At 49.3% G+C, this 24009-nt stretch overlaps 1 protein-coding gene across 5 annotated transcripts in view; it reads left to right on the top strand.

Moving 5' to 3' along the window:
- Window positions 1-24009, top strand: part of ABR (ABR activator of RhoGEF and GTPase) — a 551973-nt gene that overhangs the window by 197808 nt on the left and 330156 nt on the right. For all 5 annotated transcript variants that reach the window (XM_075335215.1, XM_075335218.1, XM_075335216.1 and 2 more), the window contains one exon: window positions 21609-21793. In XM_075335215.1, the coding sequence (XP_075191330.1) occupies window positions 21609-21793 (185 nt within the window). The remainder of the gene's footprint in view (window positions 1-21608; window positions 21794-24009) is intronic.

The raw sequence follows: 24009 nt of genomic DNA, 5'->3' as shown, positions 1-24009 counted from the left end.
ATGGTTTTTTGGGCATATGCCAGGTTTATGTGCATAATATTTACTGTATAGGGGACGTATAATCTGCTTATGATTCTTATACAGAGGGACAGTATAAAGTATACCGTGTGCTATACAGCTGTGTACCATGGAAGTCATCGTCTACTGTGCCTATATATTGGGCATAGGAAGCCTCAATCAGTCGTGTACATCAGTTAGTGCTGTGAGGTATGCCACTGTTGGAAGCAAATAAAACAGATGTGAACAGAGTCTTGGCAACATCCACTGTACAAACAATAAAAAAACAACAAAAAATGTTTTTCAAACCTGTACAGTAAAGTTTCTCTGTTTCCCATAGCAACAAAACATAATTTTTCCACAGCAGCTTACAGTGTCATTCAGACATCAATTTTTTTATCTTGAGATCCATTTTCATTAGCATGCCTGACCAGATTTTCATCAGTGTTTGGCCGTATGTCCAGTTTGCCATCAGTGTTTGGCCGTATGTCCAGTTTGCCATCAGTGTTTGGCCGTATGTCCATGTTTGCCATCAGTGTTTGGCCATATGTCCATGTTTGCCATCATTGTTTGGCCGTATGTCCATGTTTGCCATCAGTGTTTGGCTGTATGTCCATTTTTGCCATTAGTGTTTGGCCGTATGTCCATTTTTGCCATCAGTGTTTGGCCGTATGTCCATGTTTGCCATCATTGTTTGGCCGTATGTCCATGTTTGCCATCAGTGTTTGGCTGTATGTCCATTTTTGCCATTAGTGTTTGGCCATATGTCCATTTTTGCCATCAGTGTTTTAGCCGTATGTCCATTTTTGCCATCAGAGGTTTTTCTTATTTGCCCCAAAAACTTGCAAAGCTTCTCCTACTTACAGTATTAATACTGGTGAAAAACATGGCTAGAGCACAATGGGAAAATGGACATTGAATGAGGCCTAAGACATGAGGAAGGTGCAGTGAATTGTCATGGGCACTAATGTTATGTGCACACTAGCTTTTTCAGGTGGGTGTGCCTCATAAAGTGCCTGAAAAAGTGCTTAAAAAGAATAAACCTCTGCGTTGAAATGTAAAACTGACTCGCTGTGAAAATGTTCAGTCTTGTGAGCATCTTTTAACTGCTTCAGGTTTTTAAAGAGGAAAAGTGTTTAAAAAAGTGACCTGAACACAATGTGTGACGCCCTGGACTAGCCAGGTAGTCACATACATAACAACATGCACACACCCCCACCCTAGGCAGCAACAACAGTCAATCAAAAACCCTTGTTGCCTCCCTCCAGGTTCTGATGTCCACACCATGTGGGGCGGAGCCAGGCGGTTGGCCCCACCCACTGAGGAGTTCACAGGCCTGGAGGTGGGAAAAGTGACAGTTGAGTCTTGGAGGTGGAAGTGAGAGGAGTAAACACTAGAGGTGTCTGGGTTGGAGCCCAGGCACTGACAGCAAGGTTGGCAGACGGTGGTGGCCGTCTGCAGGAGTTGGTGGAACTCTGCAGAGCCGTAAGGACCGGGTCAGGTGTCTGCCCGCCATTACCGGACCAGGGAACGGAGTGAAGCTGAGCACACAGGCAGGGCCATCGGACCCCGACCAGGCTTGGAGCCGCCGTCAATAGTCAAATCCAAATGTGACAGAAACCCCAGGGGTTTCCTAACAACCAAGTCCCGATTGAAGGCAAGCGCTCACACCGAGAGGATATACAGCCACCGTCACAGGCTAGAGATCCAAGGGCCAGCGCCTGCAGGCAAAACGGGCTCCTACGGCCCCTATACGCCGGGGAGTGGACTACCGGTGGGCAACCACAGGAGTCAGATCATCATTCCAAAGGTGCAGGGAAAGACAGCCACCACCAGCCGTCCGAGGAGAGCACAACAACAACAACACTGCATCCGGCTGCGGGACCCATCCATCTGGCCGTTTTGGTTTACCAGACTCTTTGTCAGTGATTGTCTGAATGAGTACACCAGTGCCATCCGGCACCGCGCCGCGCTGTCCCTGCAATCCTGCACCTCACCAACCCTGCTTCCCCGTTACACCACCGGGCCCCGGGACCACCAACCCCTACCCACGGAAGGGGAAAACAACATCCCAGCTGCTCCCTACCATCGCTCCTGGGATCCCCGTCACCAGCAGCGGTGGTGCCCATCTTCACCACAACCCGTGGGTGGCGTCACAAACTCTCTCCCCCAAATAAAACTGCCCCTTTTCACTCACGGGTGAGGAGCGCTGCTCGAGTCCCCGGGTCCGGCCCACCGCTCGAGCCACGGAGCAGCAGCAGCAGAAGCCCTGGACCCGAGCGTGGCGAGCGCGTCCCTTCCGCCCGCGACAAATGCGCTTCAGGCGGCTTCTGCTTGGAAGCCACTCACTATCTCATACACACAAGGAAGAAAAAAAAAATGACGACAGCAGAGCCGCTGAAAAAAGTGACCACAAAGACAATTCAGGAAAAACAATGCCAGCAAATTCCTGAAACATCATCTGCTTGAAAAACTCCGTGGGTTAGTTCGAGTTTAAGACATTGTATGCAAAAACCCACAGATAGTCTTAGGCCCAGGGCTAGACTGGGGCAAAAAAGCAGCCCTGGCACACAAACCCCACCAGCCCACATATAGCACCCATCACCCCCGATCTGTGAATGTTCCTTTACGCGGTTATTGTGGAGACACGAGGGTCAGTGGGTGCTCCTGTCCGCTGGCCTGGCGGTCTTTATAAAGACTGCTTGCACTCCTTCCTGTGGGCAAAACACTACTCAAAGAACACAGGTTGAGTAAACCATACACTCGTAAGACTTGATTGGTTCATCAACAGGCAGAAACATATAGTACATTTCCAGCAAAATACAAGTCGGTACAAGCAACAGACACTCACCCTTCCACTGGCCCACCAGGGATTAGAGTCTTTATGGCATCAGGGCTTCCAGGGCCATCTAGCCCAGTCCAGCAGCACTCTGCTTTTGGCGGGCACCCACTGAGAAGAGATAGCAGCAAGCTTAAGGCCCCGTCACACACAACGAGATCGTTGCTGAGTCACGGTTTCTGTGACGCAGTAGCGATCCCATTAGCGATCTTGTTATGTGTGACACCTACCAGCGATCAGGCCCCTGCTGTGAGATCACTAGTCATTGCCGAATGGTCCGGACCATTTTCTTCAAAGGCGATGTCCTGCTGGGCAGGACACATCGCTGTGTTTGACGCCTACCAACAACCTCCTAACACGGTCCCAATGCCCACCGAGATCATTATACAGGTCGCTGATCATTACTGCGTCGTTGCTAAGGTCTAACTGTGTGACATCTCACCAGAGACCTCCCAGCGACTTCCCCAGCTGGAGCCGAAGTTCCTCATCTGGGGGCATATAGAAGCTTTCTCTTGGTGCAGTTCTGTGATTCCCCAGCTGGAGCCGAAGTTCCTCATCTGGGGGCATATAGAAGCTTTCTCTTGGTGCAGTTCTGTGATTCCCCAGCTGGAGCTGCAGTTCCTCGGTCTGGGGGTATGTAGTAATACACTGGTGACAAGAGCAAGGCCCTTTGATAGCTCTCAGTTCTTAAAGGGAACCTGTCATCAGAAATTTCGCCCAAAAGCTAAAAGATTCCCCCTCTGCAGCTCCTGGGCTGCATTCTAGGAAGGTCCCTGTTATTATTGTGCCCCATGTGAGACCAAAATAAAGCCTTTATAAAGTTCTACCTTTTTGTATGCAGCTTCTGTAAATCTGTCACGGGGGCGGGCTCTCTGCTGTCCGTTATTCTGCCTCCTGGTCCTGTATGCCGCCCCCATCGCTCCTTTCCATATCTGATGCACCGCCCACTGCTCCAGCCATCCCCGCGCATGCCCAGTGCCAGTCTCACAGGACTGAGCAGTGTGACCGCTGGTGACGTGTGCGCAGGCAAGTGATTATGGACGGGACTGTGACTGTTATCAGCAAGTACCCGGCCATAATCTCTTGAGCGCGCAAACCTCTCCAGCATTCACACTGAGCTCAGTGTAGATGCTAGACTGTATGGGCTGCTTCCAGGGATGACGTCCCTTTGTCATGTGATAGTATTTCGAACACGCCCCTATCACATGACAAAGGGACGTCATCCCTGGAAGCAGCCCATACAGTCTAGCATCTACACTGAGCTCAGTGTGAATGCTGGAGAGGTTTGCGCGCTCACGAGATTATGGGCGGGTACTTGCTGATAACAGTCACAGTCCCGCCCATAATCACTTGCCTGCGCACACGTCACCAGCGGTCACACTGCTCAGTCCTGTGAGACTGGCACTGGGCATGCGCGGGGATGGCTGGAGCAGTGGGCGGTGCATCAGATATGGAAAGGAGCGATGGGGGCGGCATACAGGACCAGGAGGCAGAATAACGGACAGCAGAGAGCCCGCCCCCGTGACAGATTTACAGAAGCTGCATACAAAAAGGTAGAACTTTATAAAGGCTTTATTTTGGTCTCACATGGGGCACAATAATAACGGGGACCTTCCTAGAATGCAGCCCAGGAGCTGCAGAGGGGGAATCTTTTAGCTTTTGGGCGAAATTTCTGATGACAGGTTCCCTTTAATTCAGGGTATTGTGCCTTACAGTTTAGGTTGGAGATAGCTGCTCTCGCATTTGCAAGTTCTATCCGACTGCATAATTTTCCTCTGAACTATGAAGTCGGAAGGGCTGAGCTAATACACATTTACAGACAATAAGGCGCTGATCAATCTGGGAAAAGGCAATGGCTTACTTGTCTTGATTTCACAAACAATAGGACCTCTATGTCTGGCCTAAGGGTACCTTCACACTTAGCGATGCAGCAGCGATCCGACCAGCGATCTGACCTGGTCAGGATCGCTGCTGCATCGCTACATGGTCGCTGGTGAGCTGTCAAACAGGCAGATCTCACCAGCGACCAGTGAACAGCCCCCAGCCAGCAGCGACGTGCAAGCGACGCTGCGCTTGCACGGAGCTGCCGTCTGGAAGCTGCGGAGACTGGTAACTAAGGTAAACATCGGGTATGGTTACCCGATGTTTACATTAGTTACCAGCGCACAGCTGTGTGTGCAGGGAGCAGGGAGCCGCGCACACTGAGCGCTGGCTCCTTGCTCTCCTACCATAGCTACAGTACACATCGGGTTAATTAACCCGATGTGTAATGCAGCTACATGTGCAGAGAGCAGGGAGCCGCGCACACTGCTTAGCGCTGGCTCCTTGCTCTCCTAGCTGCTGTACACATCGGGTTAATTAACCCGATGTGTACAGCAGCTACATGTGCAGAGAGCCGGAGCCGGCAGCACAGGCAGCGTGAGAGCTGCAGAGGCTCGTAACTAAGGTAAATATCGGGTAACCACCTTGGTTACCCGATGTTTATCTTGGATACAGCTTACCTCAGCTGTCAGACGCCGGCTCCTGCTCCCTGCTCGCTTCATTTGTCGCTCTCTCGCTGTCACACACAGCGATCTGTGTGTCACAGCGGGAGAGCGGCTTTGAAGAAAACGAACCAGGGCTGTGTGTAACGAGCAGCGATCTCGCAGCAGGGGCCAGATCGCTGCTCAGTGTCACACACAGCGAGATCGCTAATGAGGTCACTGCTGCGTCACAAAAAGCGTGACTCAGCAGCGATCTCGGCAGCGAGCTCGCTGTGTGTGAAGCACCCCTAAGTAAGAACACTTCACCTTCACACAAGTTGCCAAATGCTATGTGGTCACAGTCTTTCCCCTCACTACTCACAGCAGGAGTTATTTGAAGAGCCATATGTGAATGGTGCAGCAGTGCATATGATCGCCACATCTTCATTTACATGGTGCTCTTCAAAGCTTCAAAGCTACCTTTCTCGGGATCGTGGGGGTCTCCACAGTCAGATCCGCAGCTATGGGAAAGTCATCCCCTATCCAGAAGATAGAGCTTAACTTGCAATAACCCATTTAAACTGGTTTTTTCAACATTTATTTTTATTTGTTTGTAGGAATGTAGATAATTAATTATAAACCAATAATGACCCTCCCGAATACCGCCTCTCAAAACAGGACAGGAGACGTTGTACTGTGCAGTATACAGCCATGTCTGAAAGTTTCGGCACCCTTAAAATTGTTCCAGAAATTGAAGTACCGTATTTCCGGTTTGCAAGACTCACTTTTTCCCCCAAGACTTGGGGAAAAATGGGGTTGCGTCTTACAAACCGCATATGGCTTACCCAGGCGGCAGTGGTGGCGCGGGGTTGGCGATACTGTGGGCTTGTGTGGTCTCGCGGCGGCAAGCACCTTCTGCTGGCGAACTGTGGGCTGCTTTAAATCTCCCGCAGTTGATGAGATCAACTTGGATCAAAATGGTTGCAGATGCGGCGCGTGCACAGAAAAGACTGCAGCCATTTTATTGAAGTCTATTGCATCAATCTCACATATGCTACCTCCGCGGCCATTTTCTTGAAGTCGATATTATCAACTGCGGGAGATTCAATACAGCCCGCCGGCAGATCCATGGTCCTCGCCGCTGCAACACCTCACTAGCCCGCAGTATCGCCGACCCTCTGCTACCGCACACTGAGCCACAGCACTGAGTCTTCCGAACCTGCCGTTTGACACCCCACGAGTCCACAGCAGTATCGCCGACTTTCAGCAAACTGAACCTCTTGAACTACGACACCCCCTCCTCCTAGGCTACAGCATCATTGACCCTCCTGAGCCGCGACACCCCCTCCTCCGAGCCTGCAGCATCGCCTACCCTGTCTCCTGGGACCTTCCTGAGCTGCTCCACTACCGCCACTCACTCCTGGTGAGTTAATATAAGAGGCACTAGGATTTTAAGGCGCCTTCTCCCAACAGCAATTTTAAAATCTCTCCACATGTATTCAATGGGATTTTGATCCAGACTCATTGCTGCCACTTCAGCGCTTTGTTTTCACCCATTTCTGGGAGCTTTTTGAAGTATGTTTGGAGTCATTGTCCTGCTGGAAGATTCATGACCTAGGTCACAAACATAGTTTTTTGACACTGGGCATTACATTGTAACCCCAAATCTTTTTTTAATGTTCAGATTTCATGATGCCTTGCACACAGTCAAGACACCCAGAGCTCGAAGCAGCAAAACAACTCCAAAACATTTTTGAACCTACACCATATTTGACTGTAGGTACTGTGTTCTTTTCTTTGGGACCGTAATTCCATTTTCGATACACAGTAGAATGATGTGCTTTACCAAAAAGCTCTATCTTGGTCTCATCTGTCCATTAGATGCTTTCCCAAAAGAATTTTGGCGTAAGTATTACATTTTGGCAAACTGCAGTTTAGTGTTTTACGTCTCTGTGTCAGCAGTAGGGTCCCACTGGGTCTCCTGCCATAGCGTTTAATTTCATTCAAATGTCGACGAATACTTTGCACTGACACTGAGGCACTCTGAGCCCGCAGGACAACTTGAATTTCTTTGGAACTGCTTATCCACCATCCAGACTAGCCAGCATTGCAACCTTTCATCACTTTTTCTGTGCTGTCGACATCCAAGGAGATTAGCTACAGTGCTGTGGGTTGTAAACTTCTTGATTATGTTTTGCACTGTGGATAAAGGAACATCAAGATATCTGGAGATGGAATTGTAACCTTGAGGTTGTTGATAATTTTCAACAATTTTGGTTCTCTAGTCTTTAGACAGTTATCTTCTCCTCTTTCTGTTCTCCATGCTTAGTGTGAAACACAGACACACAATGCAACGATTGAGACCACGTCTTCCCTTTTTAACTGGTTTTAGGTGTGAATTTCATATTGTCAGTCTGAACAAGCATCACATGCTTAAAAAAGTATCTGGCCCATTTTCAGGGTTTTGTGTGAAATTATGTCCAATTTGCCTGTTTTTTTCCCTCTGTAGTTTTGTGTTGCTCCAATACACACAAATGAAATAAATGTGTATTATTATTATTTATTATTATTATTATTATTATTATTATTATTTATAGAGCACCATTGATTCCATAAACATGAGAAGGGGGTTACATACAGAATACATATACAAGTTACAATAGACAGACTAGTACAGAGGGAAGAGGGACCTGCCCTTGCGGCCTTACATTCTAAAGGATTTTGGGGAGGAGACAGCATACCTCCCAACCGTCCCGGATACAGCGGGACAGTCCCTCTTCTGAGCCTTTGATCCCGGGTCCCGCCCGTGAGGCTGTTTATCCCGGGCTCCACCCACCCACTGTAGCCCCGCCTCGCTGTTTCTCCCTTCTATTCATTACAGAGCCAACCGCGCACCTACTCCTGTGACTGCTGCTGAGGTATGAATCACCCCCTGCAGCAGAGCGACCCCTCCCTGCAGCAGAGCGACCCCCCCCCTGCAGCAGAGCCCCCCCCCCCCCTGCACCAGAGCCGACCCCCCCAGTCCTGGAGCCTGCGTTTCTCTGCAGCTGTTCTCTGACTCCCCGTGTGCGGCTTCTCACTGCTGCAGACACACGGGGAGTCAGGACGCTGAGGAGACCGTGCAATCAGCACTTCTCTCTCCTGCAGATAGCACTGGCCAGTAATAACCTATGCAGAGTGGCATCTGCAGGCTTCTATTAGCTTACCGATCAGTGGTCTCCTGCCTGTGGAGCTGCTGGGTCCTAGCTTCCCAACAGCTTCAGCTCTGCTTTATCCTGGCTCCTCTACCAGTTAAAGGGAACATGTCAGCAGAAATTTCACAATAAAAATAAAAGATTCCCCTCTGCAGCTCCTGGGCTGCTTCTAGAAAGGTTCCTGTTGTTATTGTGCCCCCTTTGAGACCTACAAAAATACTTTATGAAGTCTTACCTTTTTGTATGCAAATGTGTTTTTATGGTCACGGGGGCGGGCTGTCTGGCGTCCGTTATTCCCCCTCCTGCCGCTTTACGCAGTCCCCCATTGCTCATTTCCATACACAAGAACGCCTTCCTCATGTAACTGTCCTCCCGAAGATTTGCGCATGTGAACGCTTTTTCAGGTGATTGCGCAGGCACGAGATTATGGGCGGCGCTGTGATTGTCATCAACAGCGTTAACCAAGTACCCGCCCATAATCTCGTGCCCGCACTTTTCCCTCTGACTCCACCGTTATGCGCAAGTGCTGGCCATATGAACCATGTTACCTATTACCGCTTGCACGAGATTATGGGCGGGTACTTGGATGACTTTGCTGATGACAATCACAGCGCCGCCCATAATCTCGCGCCCACGGTAATAGGTAACATGGTTCATATGGACAGTGCTTGCGCATAACGGTGGAGGCAGAGTGAGAAGCGCGGGCACGAGATTATGGGCGGGTACTTGGATGACTTTGCTGATGACAATCACAGCGCCGCCCATAATCTCGCGCCCATGGTAATAGGTAACATGGTTCATATGGCCAGTGCTTGTGCATAACAGTGGAGGCAGAGTGAGAAGCGCGGGCACGAGATTATGGGCAGGTACTTGGATGACGCTGCTGATGACAATCACAGCGCCGCCCATAATCTCGCGCCTGCGCAATCACCTCAAAAGCGTTCACACTTTGCACAGTGCTCAGTCCCGCGAGAGTGGCACTGGGCATGCACAAAACTTCAGGAGGACAGTTACATGAGGAAGGCGTCCTCATGTATGGAAATGAGCAATGGGGGGCGGCGTACAGCGGCAGGAGGGGGAATAACGGACGCCAGGCAGCCCGCCCCCGTGACCATAAAAACAGATTTGCATACAAAAAGGTAAGACTTCATAAAGTATTTTTTTAGGTCTCAAAGTGGGCACAATAACAACAGGAACCTTTCCAGAAGCAGCCCAGGAGCTGCAGAGGGGAATCTTTTATTTTTTTTGCTAAATTTCTGGTGACAGTTTCCCTTTAAAGGGAACCTATCAGGTGCAATCTGCACTCAGAGCCAGGAGCAGTTCTGGGTGTATATTGCTAATCCCTGCCTAACCGTCCCTGTATACACTAGCATAGATAAAGGCATCTATAGAAAAAGTATTTTTAAAGAGCTTATATCTTATGCTAATTAGCGCGGGGACTAGTCCCAAGGGCGTTACTTCACTTGGCTAGTCGGCTCACATAGCGTATTAGTACTCACACAGGGGCGTAATAACATGCTAACATGCTATGCGAGCCGACTAGCCAAGTGAAGTAACGCCCTTCGGACTAGTCCCCGCGCTCATTAGCATAAGATATAAGATCTTTAAAAATATTTGTTCTTGATCTCTTTATCTATGCTAGTGTATACAGGGACGGTTAGGCAGGGATTAGCAATATGTGCCCAGAACTGCTCCTGGCTCTGAGTGCATATTGCACCTGACAGGTTCACTTTAAAGGGAACCTGTCACCAGATTTGGGGCCTATAAGCTGCGGCCACCACCAGCGGGATCTTATGTACACATTCTAACATGCTGCATACCTCCCAACCGTCCCGGATACAGCGGGACTTTCACGCTTTACGTTGTTTGTCCCGTTGCCACGGGCGGGACGGCCGGCTCCCGGGCTCCGCCCACCCACTCTCTCTCCGCCTCCCTGCTTTTCCCTCCTACCATCCTAGTAGACGTGGCATAGAGAGGAGCGCTGCCTGTGCTGCTGCTGGTACAGTAAACTAATCTCCCCAGCGCTGATTTCCCTCCCTCCCCCCTCACCCCCGGCCGGAGCCTGTCTGTGCGGTCGGCCGGCCGCCTGTCTGTGCGGTCGGCCGGCCGCCTGTCTGTGCGGTCGGCCCGCCACCTGTCTGTGCGGGCGCCCCCCTGCCGCCTGTCTGTGCGGGCGCCACCCGCCGCCTGTCTGTGCGGGCGCCCCCCGCCGCCTGTCTGTGCGGGCGCCCCCCTGCCGCCTGTCTGTGCGGGCGCCCCCCTGCCGCCTGTCTGTGCGGGCGCCCCCCGCCGCCTGTCTGTGCGGGCGGCCCGCCGCCTCATTGTGCGGGCAGCCGGCCGCCTCTCTGTGCGGGCGGCTGGCCGCCTCTCTGTGCGGGCGGCCCGCCGCCTGTCTGTGAAGGCGGCCGGCCGCCTGTCTGTGAAGGCGACCGGCCGCCTCACTGTGCGGGCGACCGGCCGCCTCACTGTGGCTGCCTGCGTGTCCGTGCTGGAGGCCCGCCGGCTGCCTGCGTGTCCGTGCTGGAGGCCCGCCGGCTGCCTGCGTGTCCGTGCTGGAGGCCCGCCGGCTGCCTGCGTGTCCGTGCTGGAGGCCCGCCGGCTGCCTGCGTGTCCGTGCTGGAGGCCCGCCGGCTGCCTGCGTGTCCGTGCTGGAGGCCCGCCGGCTGCCTGCGTGTCCGTGCTGGAGGCCCGCCGGCTGCCTGCGTGTCCGTGCTGGAGGCCCGCCGGCTGCCTGCGTGTCCGTGCTGGAGGCCCGCCGGCTGCCTGCGTGTCCGTGCTGGAGGCCCGCCGGCTGCCTGCGTGTCCGTGCTGGAGGCCCGCCGGCTGCCTGCGTGTCCGTGCTGGAGGCCCGCCGGCTGCCTGCGTGTCCGTGCTGGAGGCCCGCCGGCTGCCTGCGTGTCCGTGCTGGAGGCCCGCCGGCTGCCTGCGTGTCCGTGCTGGAGGCCCGCCGGCTGCCTGCGTGTCCGTGCTGGAGGCCCGCCGGCTGCCTGCGTGTCCGTGCTGGAGGCCCGCCGGCTGCCTGCGTGTCCGTGCTGGAGGCCCGCCGGCTGCCTGCGTGTCCGTGCTGGAGGCCCGCCGGCTGCCTGCGTGTTTGTGCTGAATGGGTGTGGATGGGGAGTGGATATGGGCGTGACTGTGAAATGGGTGTGGTTAGGGAGCGTGGCCTAAAAATTTGCCGCGGCGCGCTACGCGCGCCGCAAACTTTGTCCCTCTTTTCCTTCTTTAAAAGTTGGGAGGTATGGAGACAGTAATGAGGTGGGGGTCGGGCGGCAGCTCCGCACGGTGGTGGGGTGGCAGTGGGGTCATTGAAGATTATAGGCAGTTCTGAACAGATGAGTTTTCAAGCTCCCGTTTGGAGTTTGCAAGTGTATTAGATAGTCTGTGTATAATAAAACGTGTAATTCCAATAATTTTCCGGGAGAAATAGTTCATGTTCTGGAAGGGTGCCAATACTTTCATCCATAACTGTATACAGAATAATACATATAATGAGGATTACACCCAGCATACAGGACAGGAGAAGTATTATAGACAGATATCTACACACAGCACATTACTATATGCTATAGACACAGGTCCACAATCTATACTTAATTATGCTGTTTACATCACATAGAATACTCTGGGGCCAATGTATATACGTCACATAGGATGCGCTAGGCCCGATGTATATGCTACACTTATATACATTGGCCCCAATGTATACTAAGTGTAGCATATACATCGGGCCTAGCGCATCCTATGTGACGTATATAAATTGGCCCCAACGTATACTATGTCACATAGGAGATGTTGGGGTCTAATGTATATACGTCACATAAAAGATGTTGAGGCCGAGGCATGTGCGTCACATAGGAGACACTGGGGCAGATATTATACATATAATTATACATTACATGGCCCCATCTTGTTAATTTGCCCACAGCTTGGAGATGGAACAGTGCAGCATGCAGCCCACCCGCCGCCCGCAGGAGACTAAGTAACAGAGCTGGTGTGCAGAGAGCGGTAACGCCACCCACCAAGAATGTCCTTCTAACACTGCCTGCCATTTGGTATTGCATGGTGTATGCCGCTGCGGTGCACTGAATGCTTTCAAGCGATGAAAAAAAATAAAAGGGCCAGTAGTTGTAAAACCAGGGTCGGCAGCCCACAATGTAGGAAAGTGTTGCAGCCCAGCGGGCATGTGCCTAGTGGGCTAGATGGCTAATCCATGCAACCTATAATTAGCCTCATATATGTCATACAACGTGTCCCTGGGAATAAGATATCCTATAAACAACAATCAGGTCCACACAGCAAATATACGTGTGATCATACTCAATTTATTAAATGTTACAAAAACATACATATAAAATTGTGACAATGCAAATTCATAGATAGAAGCTACACAGATATGGAATAGGGAAAGAGTCGCACTACTCAGGGTGACCACACGGGACCAGTGCACTCCGCAGACACAAATGTATAATGGCAGATTATCTATGGGCTCTGATTAACATTGAGGGTACTGGTGGTATCAATACACACATAGTTAATTAAGGTTCATCATCCCTTATTAAACCGAGATCCTCAGAATTGCGCTATCACTCAGCCGTCTCTATTAATCATCTATAGTGCCCCTACACTGATACAGGACTATAATAATAAGTTACCTGCAGCCATGTGTCTATTCGGTATGCACCTGCCCGTGTAGCCACTCCCACCTCGACGCGCGTTTCACCGTTTCCGGTTTCGTCAGGAGGCATGTCAGTGGTGTAGTGTGTGCCTTAGATATACTAAGTGGAATTGCTCCCAGCTGCTGGTCATTTGCCGGACACGGGCGCTCAGAGCGTCATGATGAGCGTCCCATGGGTGAGTCGCACTGCGAGCACGTCAACAGTCCACGTGACCGCGCGTGACTCGGTACGCGTCCCTGTGACGTGGTGTGTCCATGGAGACCGGACCGAAGTCCCGCCCCCATGTCACTCGCTCCGGTGGCGCGTCACCCATGGGATCAGCACAGCGCATGACTGCAGAGCGGCCCCCGGATCACATGGTGAGTGGAGCCCTGGCCACATAGGTGGTACCTTACGGTGTGGAGATGCATAGTGAATTGGGTCAGGGCACAAGGCCCAGATGCTGGGACAGTAATTGTGTGTGTATATTTTTGCACGCTTGCCTATGATTGGCGGCATGCGTCCTGTATGAGCATATGTTTTAAATGTGTCTCCTTATATGTATGTGAAGAGGTGCAGAGTAACATGTTCATCTGCTCTACGCGCATGCAGGAGGCACGCCGCCCCAGCATCTGGGCCTTGTGCCCTGACCCAATTCACTATGCATCTCCACACCGTAAGGTACCACCTATGTGGCCAGGGCTCCACTCACCATGTGATCCGGGGGCCGCTCTGCAGTCATGCGCTGTGCTGATCCCATGGGTGACGCGCCACCGGAGCGAGTGACATGGGGGCGGGACTTCGGTCCGGTCTCCATGGACACACCACGTCACAGGGACGCGTACCGCGTCACGCGCGGTCACGTGGACTGTTGACGTGCTCGCAGTGCGACTCACCCATGGGACGCTCATCATGACGCTCTGAGCGCCCGTGTCCGGCAAATGACCAGCAGCTGGGAGCAATTCCACTTAGTATATCTAAGGCACACACTACACCACTGACATGCCTCCTGACGAAACCGGAAACGGTGAAACGCGCGTCGAGGTGGGAGTGGCTACACGGGCAGGTGCATACCGAATAGACACATGGCTGCAGGTAACTTATTATTATAGTCCTGTATCAGTGTAGGGGCACTATAGATGATTAATAGAGACGGCTGAGTGATAGCGCAATTCTGAGGATCTCGGTTTAATAAGGGATGATGAACCTTAATTAACTATGTGTGTATTGATACCACCAGTACCCTCAATGTTAATCAGAGCCCATAGATAATCTGCCATTATACATTTGTGTCTGCGGAGTGCACTGGTCCCGTGTGGTCACCCTGAGTAGTGCGACTCTTTCCCTATTCCATATCTGTGTAGCTTCTATCTATGAATTTGCATTGTCACAATTTTATATGTATGTTTTTGTAACATTTAATAAATTGAGTATGATCACACGTATATTTGCTGTGTGGACCTGATTGTTGTTTATAGATGGCTAATCCATGCCTGCTTAGGTCCCGATTTATCAAGATCATTGATTTTTTTTTTTCTCCGGTCTTGGTGAGGGGATGTGGTGGAGTCAGACGCTCCTGATTCATGAATAGGCATATCATGAATCGAGAGAGGGGGTGCGCCTACGGCATGAGTTAGAAGAGCTGTGGCGTTACACCCCCGTCACGCTCATGTTGTCAGAGCTGGGAGAAACTGGCATGAAAATGCCAAAGGTTGTGAAATTTTTACGCTTCTCAGACTTTTCAAAGGAATTTATGCTACAATTCTGGCAACATTTCTTTGTTGAATCATTGAATTGGAGTCTTAGTGTCCGAACGTTTTGAGAAATCTGCCTGTGTAAGGAGCCTAAAGAGTTCCACAGTCGGAGACTGCAGCGAGTTCCCGGTGGACGGGCTACTTTGTGCACACGCCGTCTAGGCCTTAGGTATAACCATCAGCAAAGTATTGTGCTCTCGTTGAGTTAAAGCTATTGATCGGTATATCTTTTTTTCCGCTGTCTTTAAATGGACCTCCTGCTTTTACTGTACATTAATTATGTAAATGAGTACTAAACCATCTTGGAAAAGTGTAGGTGTCTTGCTGATGGAGGGTGGAGATGACGTTTACAGGTTTGGAATTCTTACCGTACACTTAGCTTCCTGGTCAGGCAATCAAAAGAAATACATGCAATAAAAAAAGTGTGAAAACTGATGACCCAAGGGTTTTTGTTCCTCAACTCCCTTAAAGGGGTTATCCGGCTTATTTTGAGTTTTTTTCATTATTACCCTATTGGGCTACATTTGGGCAGGTAAGTAGATAGAGACCACTTACCTGCCCTGCTGTCAGCCCCTCTCCCCTGGCTCAGAGTGGTCATGTGACTGCTCCTGCCGCGATTTTGCTGCTTCCGGTCATTTCATGTCAACATGGGCAGGGCCATGTTGACATGCAAATCTGGAACAGCATGTCGCCTCCCTGCTGGGCTGGTAGAGTGCGATGAGCCCCGCCCCCCTTCCCTGCACCCTCCCACATATTCCCCCGCACCCCGTACTCTGCCCACAACCTCCCCCTGCACTTCTGTGGGACCCGTGACCTGGGTGCGGGGCCTGGCGGCGGCTGCCGTGGTGTCAACGCCAGCACTGGGCCCCTGCTCAGGATCACACATTCAAATATACCGGCATCACAGATCACAGATGCCGATATATTTGAAAGCGCTGATGAGAGGGAGCGCAGCTTCTCATCACTGTCCCGCTGTCTGTGCTCTCTTCAGCACAGCGGTGACGTCACTACTGTGCTGATATGGCCAGAGCACAGACAGCGCGCGAACGTGCAGGAGCGGCGGGGACCGAGGACGGGTGAGTATGTACTCCCTATGGGGGGGGGGGGGTCGGTGCACAGCCCGGTGTGTGTGTGTGTGTGTGTATATGCGGTGCACAGCCCGATGTGTGTGTATGTATGTGGTGCACAGCCCGATGTGTGTGTTTGTGTGTGTGTATGCGGTGCACAGCCCGATGTGTGTGTGTGTATGCGGTGCACAGCCCGATGTGTGTGTGTGTGTATGCGGTGCACAGCCTGGTGTGTGTGTATGCGTTTGTGTGTGAATGCGGTGCACAGCCTGATGTGTGTATGCGGTGCACAGCCTGATGTGTGTGTATGCGGTGCACAGCCTGATGTGTGTGTATGCGGTGCACAGCCTGATGTGTGTGTATGCGGTGCACAGCCTGATGTGTGTGTATGCGGTGCACAGCCTGATGTGTGTGTATGCGGTGCACAGCCTGATGTGTGTGTATGCGGTGCACAGCCTGATGTGTGTGTATGCGGTGCACAGCCTGATGTGTGTGTATGCGGTGCACAGCCTGATGTGTGTGTATGCGGTGCACAGCCTGATGTGTGTGTATGCGGTGCACAGCCTGATGTGTGTGTATGCGGTGCACAGCCTGATGTGTGTGTATGCGGTGCACAGCCTGATGTGTGTGTATGCGGTGCACAGCCTGATGTGTGTGTATGCGGTGCACAGCCTGATGTGTGTGTATGCGGTGCACAGCCTGATGTGTGTGTATGCGGTGCACAGCCTGATGCGTGTGTATGCGGTGCACAGCCTGATGTGTGTATGCGGTGCACAGCCTGATGTGTGTGTATGCGGTGCACAGCCTGATGTGTGTGTATGCGGTGCACAGCCTGATGTGTGTGTATGCGGTGCACAGCCTGATGTGTGTGTATATGGTGCACAGCCTGATGTGTGTGTATGCGGTGCACAGCCTGATGTGTGTGTATGCGGTGCACAGTCTGATGTGTGTGTATGCGGTGCACAGCCTGATGCGTGTGTATGCGGTGCACAGCCTGATGCGTGTGTATGCGGTGCACAGCCTGATGCGTGTGTATGCGGTGCACAGCCTGATGCGTGTGTATGCGGTGCACAGCCTGATGCGTGTGTATGCGGTGCACAGCCTGATGTGTGTGTATGCGGTGCACAGCCTGATGTGTGTGTATGCGGTGCACAGCCTGATGTGTGTGTATGCGGTGCACAGCCTGATGTGTGTGTATGCGGTGCACAGCCTGATGCGTGTGTATGCGGTGCACAGCCTGATGCGTGTGTATGCGGTGCACAGCCTGATGTGTGTGTATGCGGTGCACAGCCTGATGTGTGTATGCGGTGCACAGCCTGATGCGTGTGTATGCGGTGCAGAGCCCGATGTGGGGCTGTTATTTGCAATGCTGTAGTGATGAGAGGTCAGTGCTGGGGCAGAATATACTGACAGGGAATGTGTGTGCAGGGGGCGGGCAGAGGGTGCGGCTGGACACTGGGGTGGGGCTGGACACTGAGGCCGGGCGGTGCCAGCTCTGACTGAGGTTCAGCACAGGAAGTGGTCAGTTTGCTGGAGCTGAATGTAAACAAGGAGCGGCAGAGAATAAAGGGATAATTCAAGAGGAACAAAAGTTAGAAAACCAAAAATAACAATGTAGGGGTGTTTTATATGACAATACAGCACAGATTAGCTTAAACTCAAAAATTTTTGTTATGTCGGACAACCCCTTTAATGGGTTATTTGCAAAAAAAATCTAATTTTTCTGAGCGATTCCAAGAACAGGACTCTGCAGCCCCGTTCTGTCCAGCATGAAGGTGCACATGTGCGGCCACTGCTCCGTTCATTGTCTATGGCTGGTTCCTCATCAACGTTTCATATTTTCAGGATTTCCTTAGTATTGGTGATGGAATTATCACTTTTGAAATATTAAAGAAATCCTGAAAACATGGTCGGTTGGTAGGTTTTTAGGACTGGAGTTGAGGAACATTGGTCTATGGGACTGAGGAAAGTAGTCGAACGTTGTGCTCTGCAGTCCTATAAACAATTAGTGAGGCGGAGGCTGCTGATACACACCTCCGCTACATTCAGGACAGGGCTGGAGAGCCCCAGCAATCGGCAAGTTACTCTCTATCCATGGGGTAACCTGATTTTTGGGGCATAAGCCTTAAGATATATGACAACTTCTATGTGATTGTGTAAGGTCTTCTCAACTCATCCCAACCAAATAATCACCCGTAATTAAGCCAAATATCCAATTTCAGAAACATTTTATTTCCTATAGGCAAAGCTATTTTTTTTATAGTTCCGATTTAAAAAAATATATATATATATATATATATATATATATATATATATATATATATATAAAATCTCCATCAGCATTAATTCCACTAAAGTAGTGTAATTGGGGACACCTATGACATCTGAGTAAAAAAAGGGACCAAGGTCTTACCATTGGGCCCCAAAGACATTCTATTCTCTTGGACCCAAAAGAAAAGCCAATTATCTGTTTTCCTGTCTGTCAATATGATGGTACTAGAAACCAGTATAGGGTGCAAATGGTGCAGCAGAACCTATGGGAACTGCGCTGAGAATGCAACAAAAGGGCTAATCCCCTAAATGTATGTGATCCATCGTATCTGGTATTCTCCCTTTATAACATTGTTTGTTTGGGGGAAAATAGTTCCATAGTATGGTCATATAAAGGCCCTCATAGAAAAATGAATCAAATGCCTACAATGATGCAGGTCTAAGCTTAGTATGTGGACATTCATATAGATTTAAGGTAATCTGCCATTAGGCATGCAGGTTATAGAAACTTGAATAAAATGATACCTTAACATCTGCAATTCGATGCCTTATTCCAGAGAAATCTATGTTTTTCTTAATATAGATGTTAAGATCTATGGGCCAGACATAGATCTCCCTGAGAACCTGCCTCCAGAACTTATTATAAATGAAAGGGGTGTTACCGATGTGAGACATGTAATGACTGACAGTCTGCTGTTCTGATTTACATGTCTCATACTGGTAACTCTGTGCCATTTTAAAATAATTACTAGAGGCACATTCTCAGGGAGATCCATGTCCAGGCCATAGATCTTAATAGCTTATTTACATATGAAGAAAAATGTTGATTTCTCTGAAATAAGACATTGGCGCAACAGATATTATCAATGTATAATTTTATTCAACTCTCTATGAACTGCATGTCCATATAGATGGCTTAGGAGGGTTTATTTAACTGACAGAATCCCTTTAAGATCTTGTCTATGAAAATATGGCAGATGCTTAGTATCGAAGGAGTTGAGATACATATCGTATAGCTAATTGTTCATCTGACGGCGCTCTCCTGACACCCCATACACGGGAACACTCTTCTTGGCTGAGCACTACTGTGTCCTCTGTGAAAGAACTGCCAGGTGTATGTCTGTGCCGAGAAAAAGGATTGGGTGATTGAATTCTGACCACTCAACCCTCCTGAGTTGGGAAGCAGCCATACACATCCTATGCTGAGCCAGTAAAAATTGGTCATCTTTTGTGGAACGTACATGGGAGACTCATTTGTTATCATATATTGTCCCATCACCCATTGTCAGAGTGACAGAATCGGTGTACTACCTTCATTGCTTATGAAATATTCTTATATACATCATTAAAGAGGTACTCTATAAAAATTATCATCTATTCACTGAATAGGTGTTACCTGTTAGATTGTTGAGGATCTCAGGTTGGTACCTCCATTTTCGCCATTACAGGGTGTGATGGGGTCCTTCTCTGGTATCACACAATCAACAGAGTGAGAGATGAGTGAAAAATCCAACGATAATTTATTCCAAGCAAGATCAGACGGTCCATAAAATAATCCACCATACAGAGGGTAAAATAGTCCAGAAACAAGGATATAGTCCAGTAAGCAATAAATGTCCATGTCTCTCTGGGCAGCCTCAGCTTCTACCCCAGAGGATGAATATCTGTGCTTCTCTCTTGAAATTCATAGACAGACTGATTAATCACCCAGGTAAACAGAGAGGTTGGGTGGATTCCCGGCCCCCTCCCCCCTCACCTAGGGACAGAAGCACTGCAGGGGGTTATAAAGCTGCAGACAGGACAAATAATACATAGAATGGACAGAGCACCACACATAAATACGAACCTACACAAAATGATACACAACCCACAATATCACACCATCAAACAGGGGTTAGTTGGTTCCTCCGTATTGGCTGCAATTGTGACCAGGAAGGGCTGAATGAAGTGGATCCGTCATGCATACACGCTGCGGTGTTATTCAAAGTTTATGGCACTGACAAAGGTAACAGAGCACAGCAGTCTGCTATCATTTAGTGCCAAAACAAGAAAAGGAGCCGCAAAGTATGTACATGATGGACCACTCCACTCTGACTTTGGTCATACAGCTGAAGGAGAATTTGGACACACATTCTCCACGATATTTTGGGGATGGGACCAGTGATAGGTAATTATTTTTATCTGGAATACCCCTATAAGATGGATACCATACTGCACCGCCATCTATGTGCTGCTTAAACTGGTCTTAATTTTTCTGGGTAGTCCTACCAAGTTGTTCTTGGAGTTTGATGGCCTGCCCGGTGTGCTGAGCCTTGGCATAGTGCCCGCCATCAGCCGATAGCCTGTGAGCCTGTCACTTCTCTTTTCTGTTTTTGTTTTATGTCCATTCTCTTCCGCTTCGAAAAGCCCACTCCTCTCAACAGTAACCGATTAGGACTTTGTAAAGTGTCTGCACATTTGCTAAAAATCCTGCATTGAAGGTTGCCATGGTGACGCCGGTTCCAGGGGCTTAAGGCCTATGATTTAGAGTTAAATCTTAAACGTATAGAACATAAAACAGCGCTCTCGGGGGAGAGCGAAAAAAAAAGAAAGAAAACAATTGGCAGAGAAATCGACGCCGCACTCCGCAGTAAAGGTGTTCTTTTTACATGTACCTTTTTATAAATTGTATTTGTACAATAACTGGAGCTTTAAAATGGAAACAGTGAGCCCCCACACCCCCCTTCTGTCTCTCTGACTCAGAGAAGGAGGCAACGAGCAGGGCCCGGAATAGCTCAGATGCTGTCATCTGTGGACAGCCGCTGATTTTCCAGTTTTCACAAGCTCACAGGCTTCCCCTAATCCCTCAGTCGTAGTGTGTTTCAGAGGTGGTCAATTGACCCCTCTGTGGTCTCCATGTAACCTCGGGACTGGCTCTTCTGGCTTCTTCTCCAGCTTTCCGATGCTTCTCCTATGTGCTGTTCCGTCCTCTGTCTCTCCGTGCTCTTCTCATATTGTTTTCTATTTATCCACTAATTATTTCACCATTTTTATGTTTGTCTTGCTTTTTATGCTGCCCATCGATAACTCGATTTTCTAGTTTTCACTTTTTCTTACACCTGTTCATTTACATTTTTAGACTTGTTTGCCCCTTTTACTTGATTCCCTTTTCCGTCAGTTTCCTCCTTCCTCGTCTTGTGCTCGTTTTCAGCCTACACTCTTTTTCTTACAACCTTTTTATAGCGTTCCTTCCCCGTGCTTCCCATTTCTTTTCTCTTCTCCCCTCAAGAAGCTCAGATGCCAGTATGACCCCCAGGCACAAGCCGTACTCCTCTTCGTTGGCCGCCCTTATCGAAGGCACTCAACGGCCTTTCTTATTCCTCGTCACAGATTTCAACTACGGCACCGACGGGTACGACGCCGAAGGGAATGAGGAGCAGAAGAGCTCTCGTGAGGGGTCAGAAACCATGCCCTACATCGATGAATCTCCGACCATGTCTCCACAGCTCAGTGCCAGAAGTCAAGACAGTGTGGATGGTGTCTCACCTACTCCGACAGAGGGCTTACTTCCCGAGGTAGGGACATTTTTCATTTTTTTTCATTACCTTAAATTGCTGATTTCTAATATTGTTACATTTGTTATCCTGATTTCTGAAGGTATAATTATTATTTTTGCTATGTCACGTCATTTTTCTTCTTGTTCTTTGCCAATACCGGCATTTTTAATGCTGTTCTCAGAAGGTATAATTATTATTTTTATTATACTACATGTCATTTTTGTTCTTTTTTGGATTAGAAATGTATATTATTTGTGGCTTTACTTCTCTAGTATGAAGAAAATCTCCTCGATACTATTGTAGTCTGTTACTATACTCTTCATGGTTATGTTGAGTGTGACTTTTACGGCAGTGTGCCGTGTTGTACTTTGGGCATTCGGCTTTGCATTGCTATTTGTTTTACTTTGGTTATTGTTATTTATATGCTTCCAGCCTGGTTTTGGTGGAGAACTAATTTCCATACATTTTTTCCTACGAAGCATTACCTGTAAGACGTTTTACTCCATCTGGATCTCGTGAGGAACATCCAGTACTTTCCCAAATGAGCTTGGTTAGTCTCAGAGATCATTGCCTTACCTAGCCTTGACATTGCATTGGATCATCTCTGATGTGGATGATGTTTTTCAGTTCGAAATGTAATTTATTTCCCTTTTTGGAAATTAAGGACAAAGTTGAATGTTCATTTGTGACCAAAAGCTTTAGAGTTGTCTATTAGTGAAACGTTACGGCACCTAATGTGTGATTATGTGTTATGGGTTTTTTTTTCCGCCAATTCTTCTATCTCGTTGCCTGGATATTATGGATGTCAGAAACTACTCAGATGTGATGTGTGTGGGGGAGTGATTTTCTGTGTACTGTAAGTGCCGTTAAATGAAGGCATATTAAATCAAGCTGTCTATGCCTCCTTATGACCTGAATTACACCCCATTGCCAGGCATTATGTGTAATGAAGGTACAAGACGTCATGAGTTTATGGTGGTCCTCGTGCTTCTATTTTATACATTTCGGACAACAAATTATTTATGGCGCACTTGGGGCTATATTACATTTGACAAGAACCAAAAAAAACCCCTAATCAGCCACTCCATCACTGACTGCGGTTCCTGGTGCAGAGAAGAGGAGGCACGGATCAGAGTCCAGCTGGTCACCGGAAGAAGCAATCCAAAAAAAATCCAAGAAAAATTCAGCAATCTCAAACTATAAAAAAAAAATTCTAAAGCTTTATTTCACATTTTAAAATTCCATGGTTTACGTTCCATTAAAAGGGAAACAATGACGCGTTTCAGATCCAACAGATTCTTAGTAGAGTTGAGCGGATCGCTCATAATCCGGGTCCGGCGGATCATTTTCGGGTTGACTCAGAAATCTGAGATCCGATCCGATCGAGAGAGAGAGACTCAACACTAATTCTTACTCATATCTGATCCGAAACGCGTCATGTGTTTCCCTTTTAATGGAGTGTAAACCATGGAATTTTAAAATGTGGAATAAAGCTTTGGAAATTTTCTATATTACATGTGGGCTTCACTCAAAAAGGAGTTGGGCACCACTGCTAGACTACTTTATGTAACTGTTAAAAGTTGTTTTTTCAAACAGGAAAGTATATTAAATATACATCCAGTTGATATTAATATAACTCTTAAGGCTGCTTTACATGGTACGACCGATTGTGCGATTTCACAATCGATCGTACCCGCCCCCGTCCTTTCTGCGTCACGGGCAAATCGCTGCCCGTGTCGCACAAAGTCAGTAACCCCCGTCACACATACTTACCTCTCGTGCGACCACGCTGTGGGCGGCAAACGTCCACTTCCTGGAGTGGGAGGGACGTTCGGCGTCACAGCGACGTCACACGGCCGCCGGCCAATGGAAGCGGAGTGGCGGAGATGAGCGGGACGTAAACGTCCCGCCCACCTCCTTCCTTCACACAGCCGGCGGCGGCCGCGTGACGCAGGTGAGCTGCTGTTCATAGTTCCCGGGGTGTCACACGGAGCGACGTGTGCTGCCCTGGAAACGATGAACAACTAAATTAAACGATATTATGGAACCTAGCGAGCAGTACACGACTCACGATTTGTGAGCGATACTGCGTCGCTAGGAGGTGTCACACAGGCCGGCATCGCCAGCAATGCCGGATGTGCATCACAAAAACCGTGACCCCGACGATCTATCGCACGATAGATTGTCTGGTGTAAAGCAGCCTTTAGTGTTAGAGTTACTTTAAACTTGGTTTT

This window comes from Anomaloglossus baeobatrachus, chromosome 2 (genome assembly GCF_048569485.1).
Source record: "Anomaloglossus baeobatrachus isolate aAnoBae1 chromosome 2, aAnoBae1.hap1, whole genome shotgun sequence".
NCBI lineage: Eukaryota > Metazoa > Chordata > Amphibia > Anura > Aromobatidae > Anomaloglossus > Anomaloglossus baeobatrachus.
The sequence above is the reverse complement of the archived record's forward strand: the minus strand, read 5'-3'. Positions and strand labels throughout refer to the sequence as shown.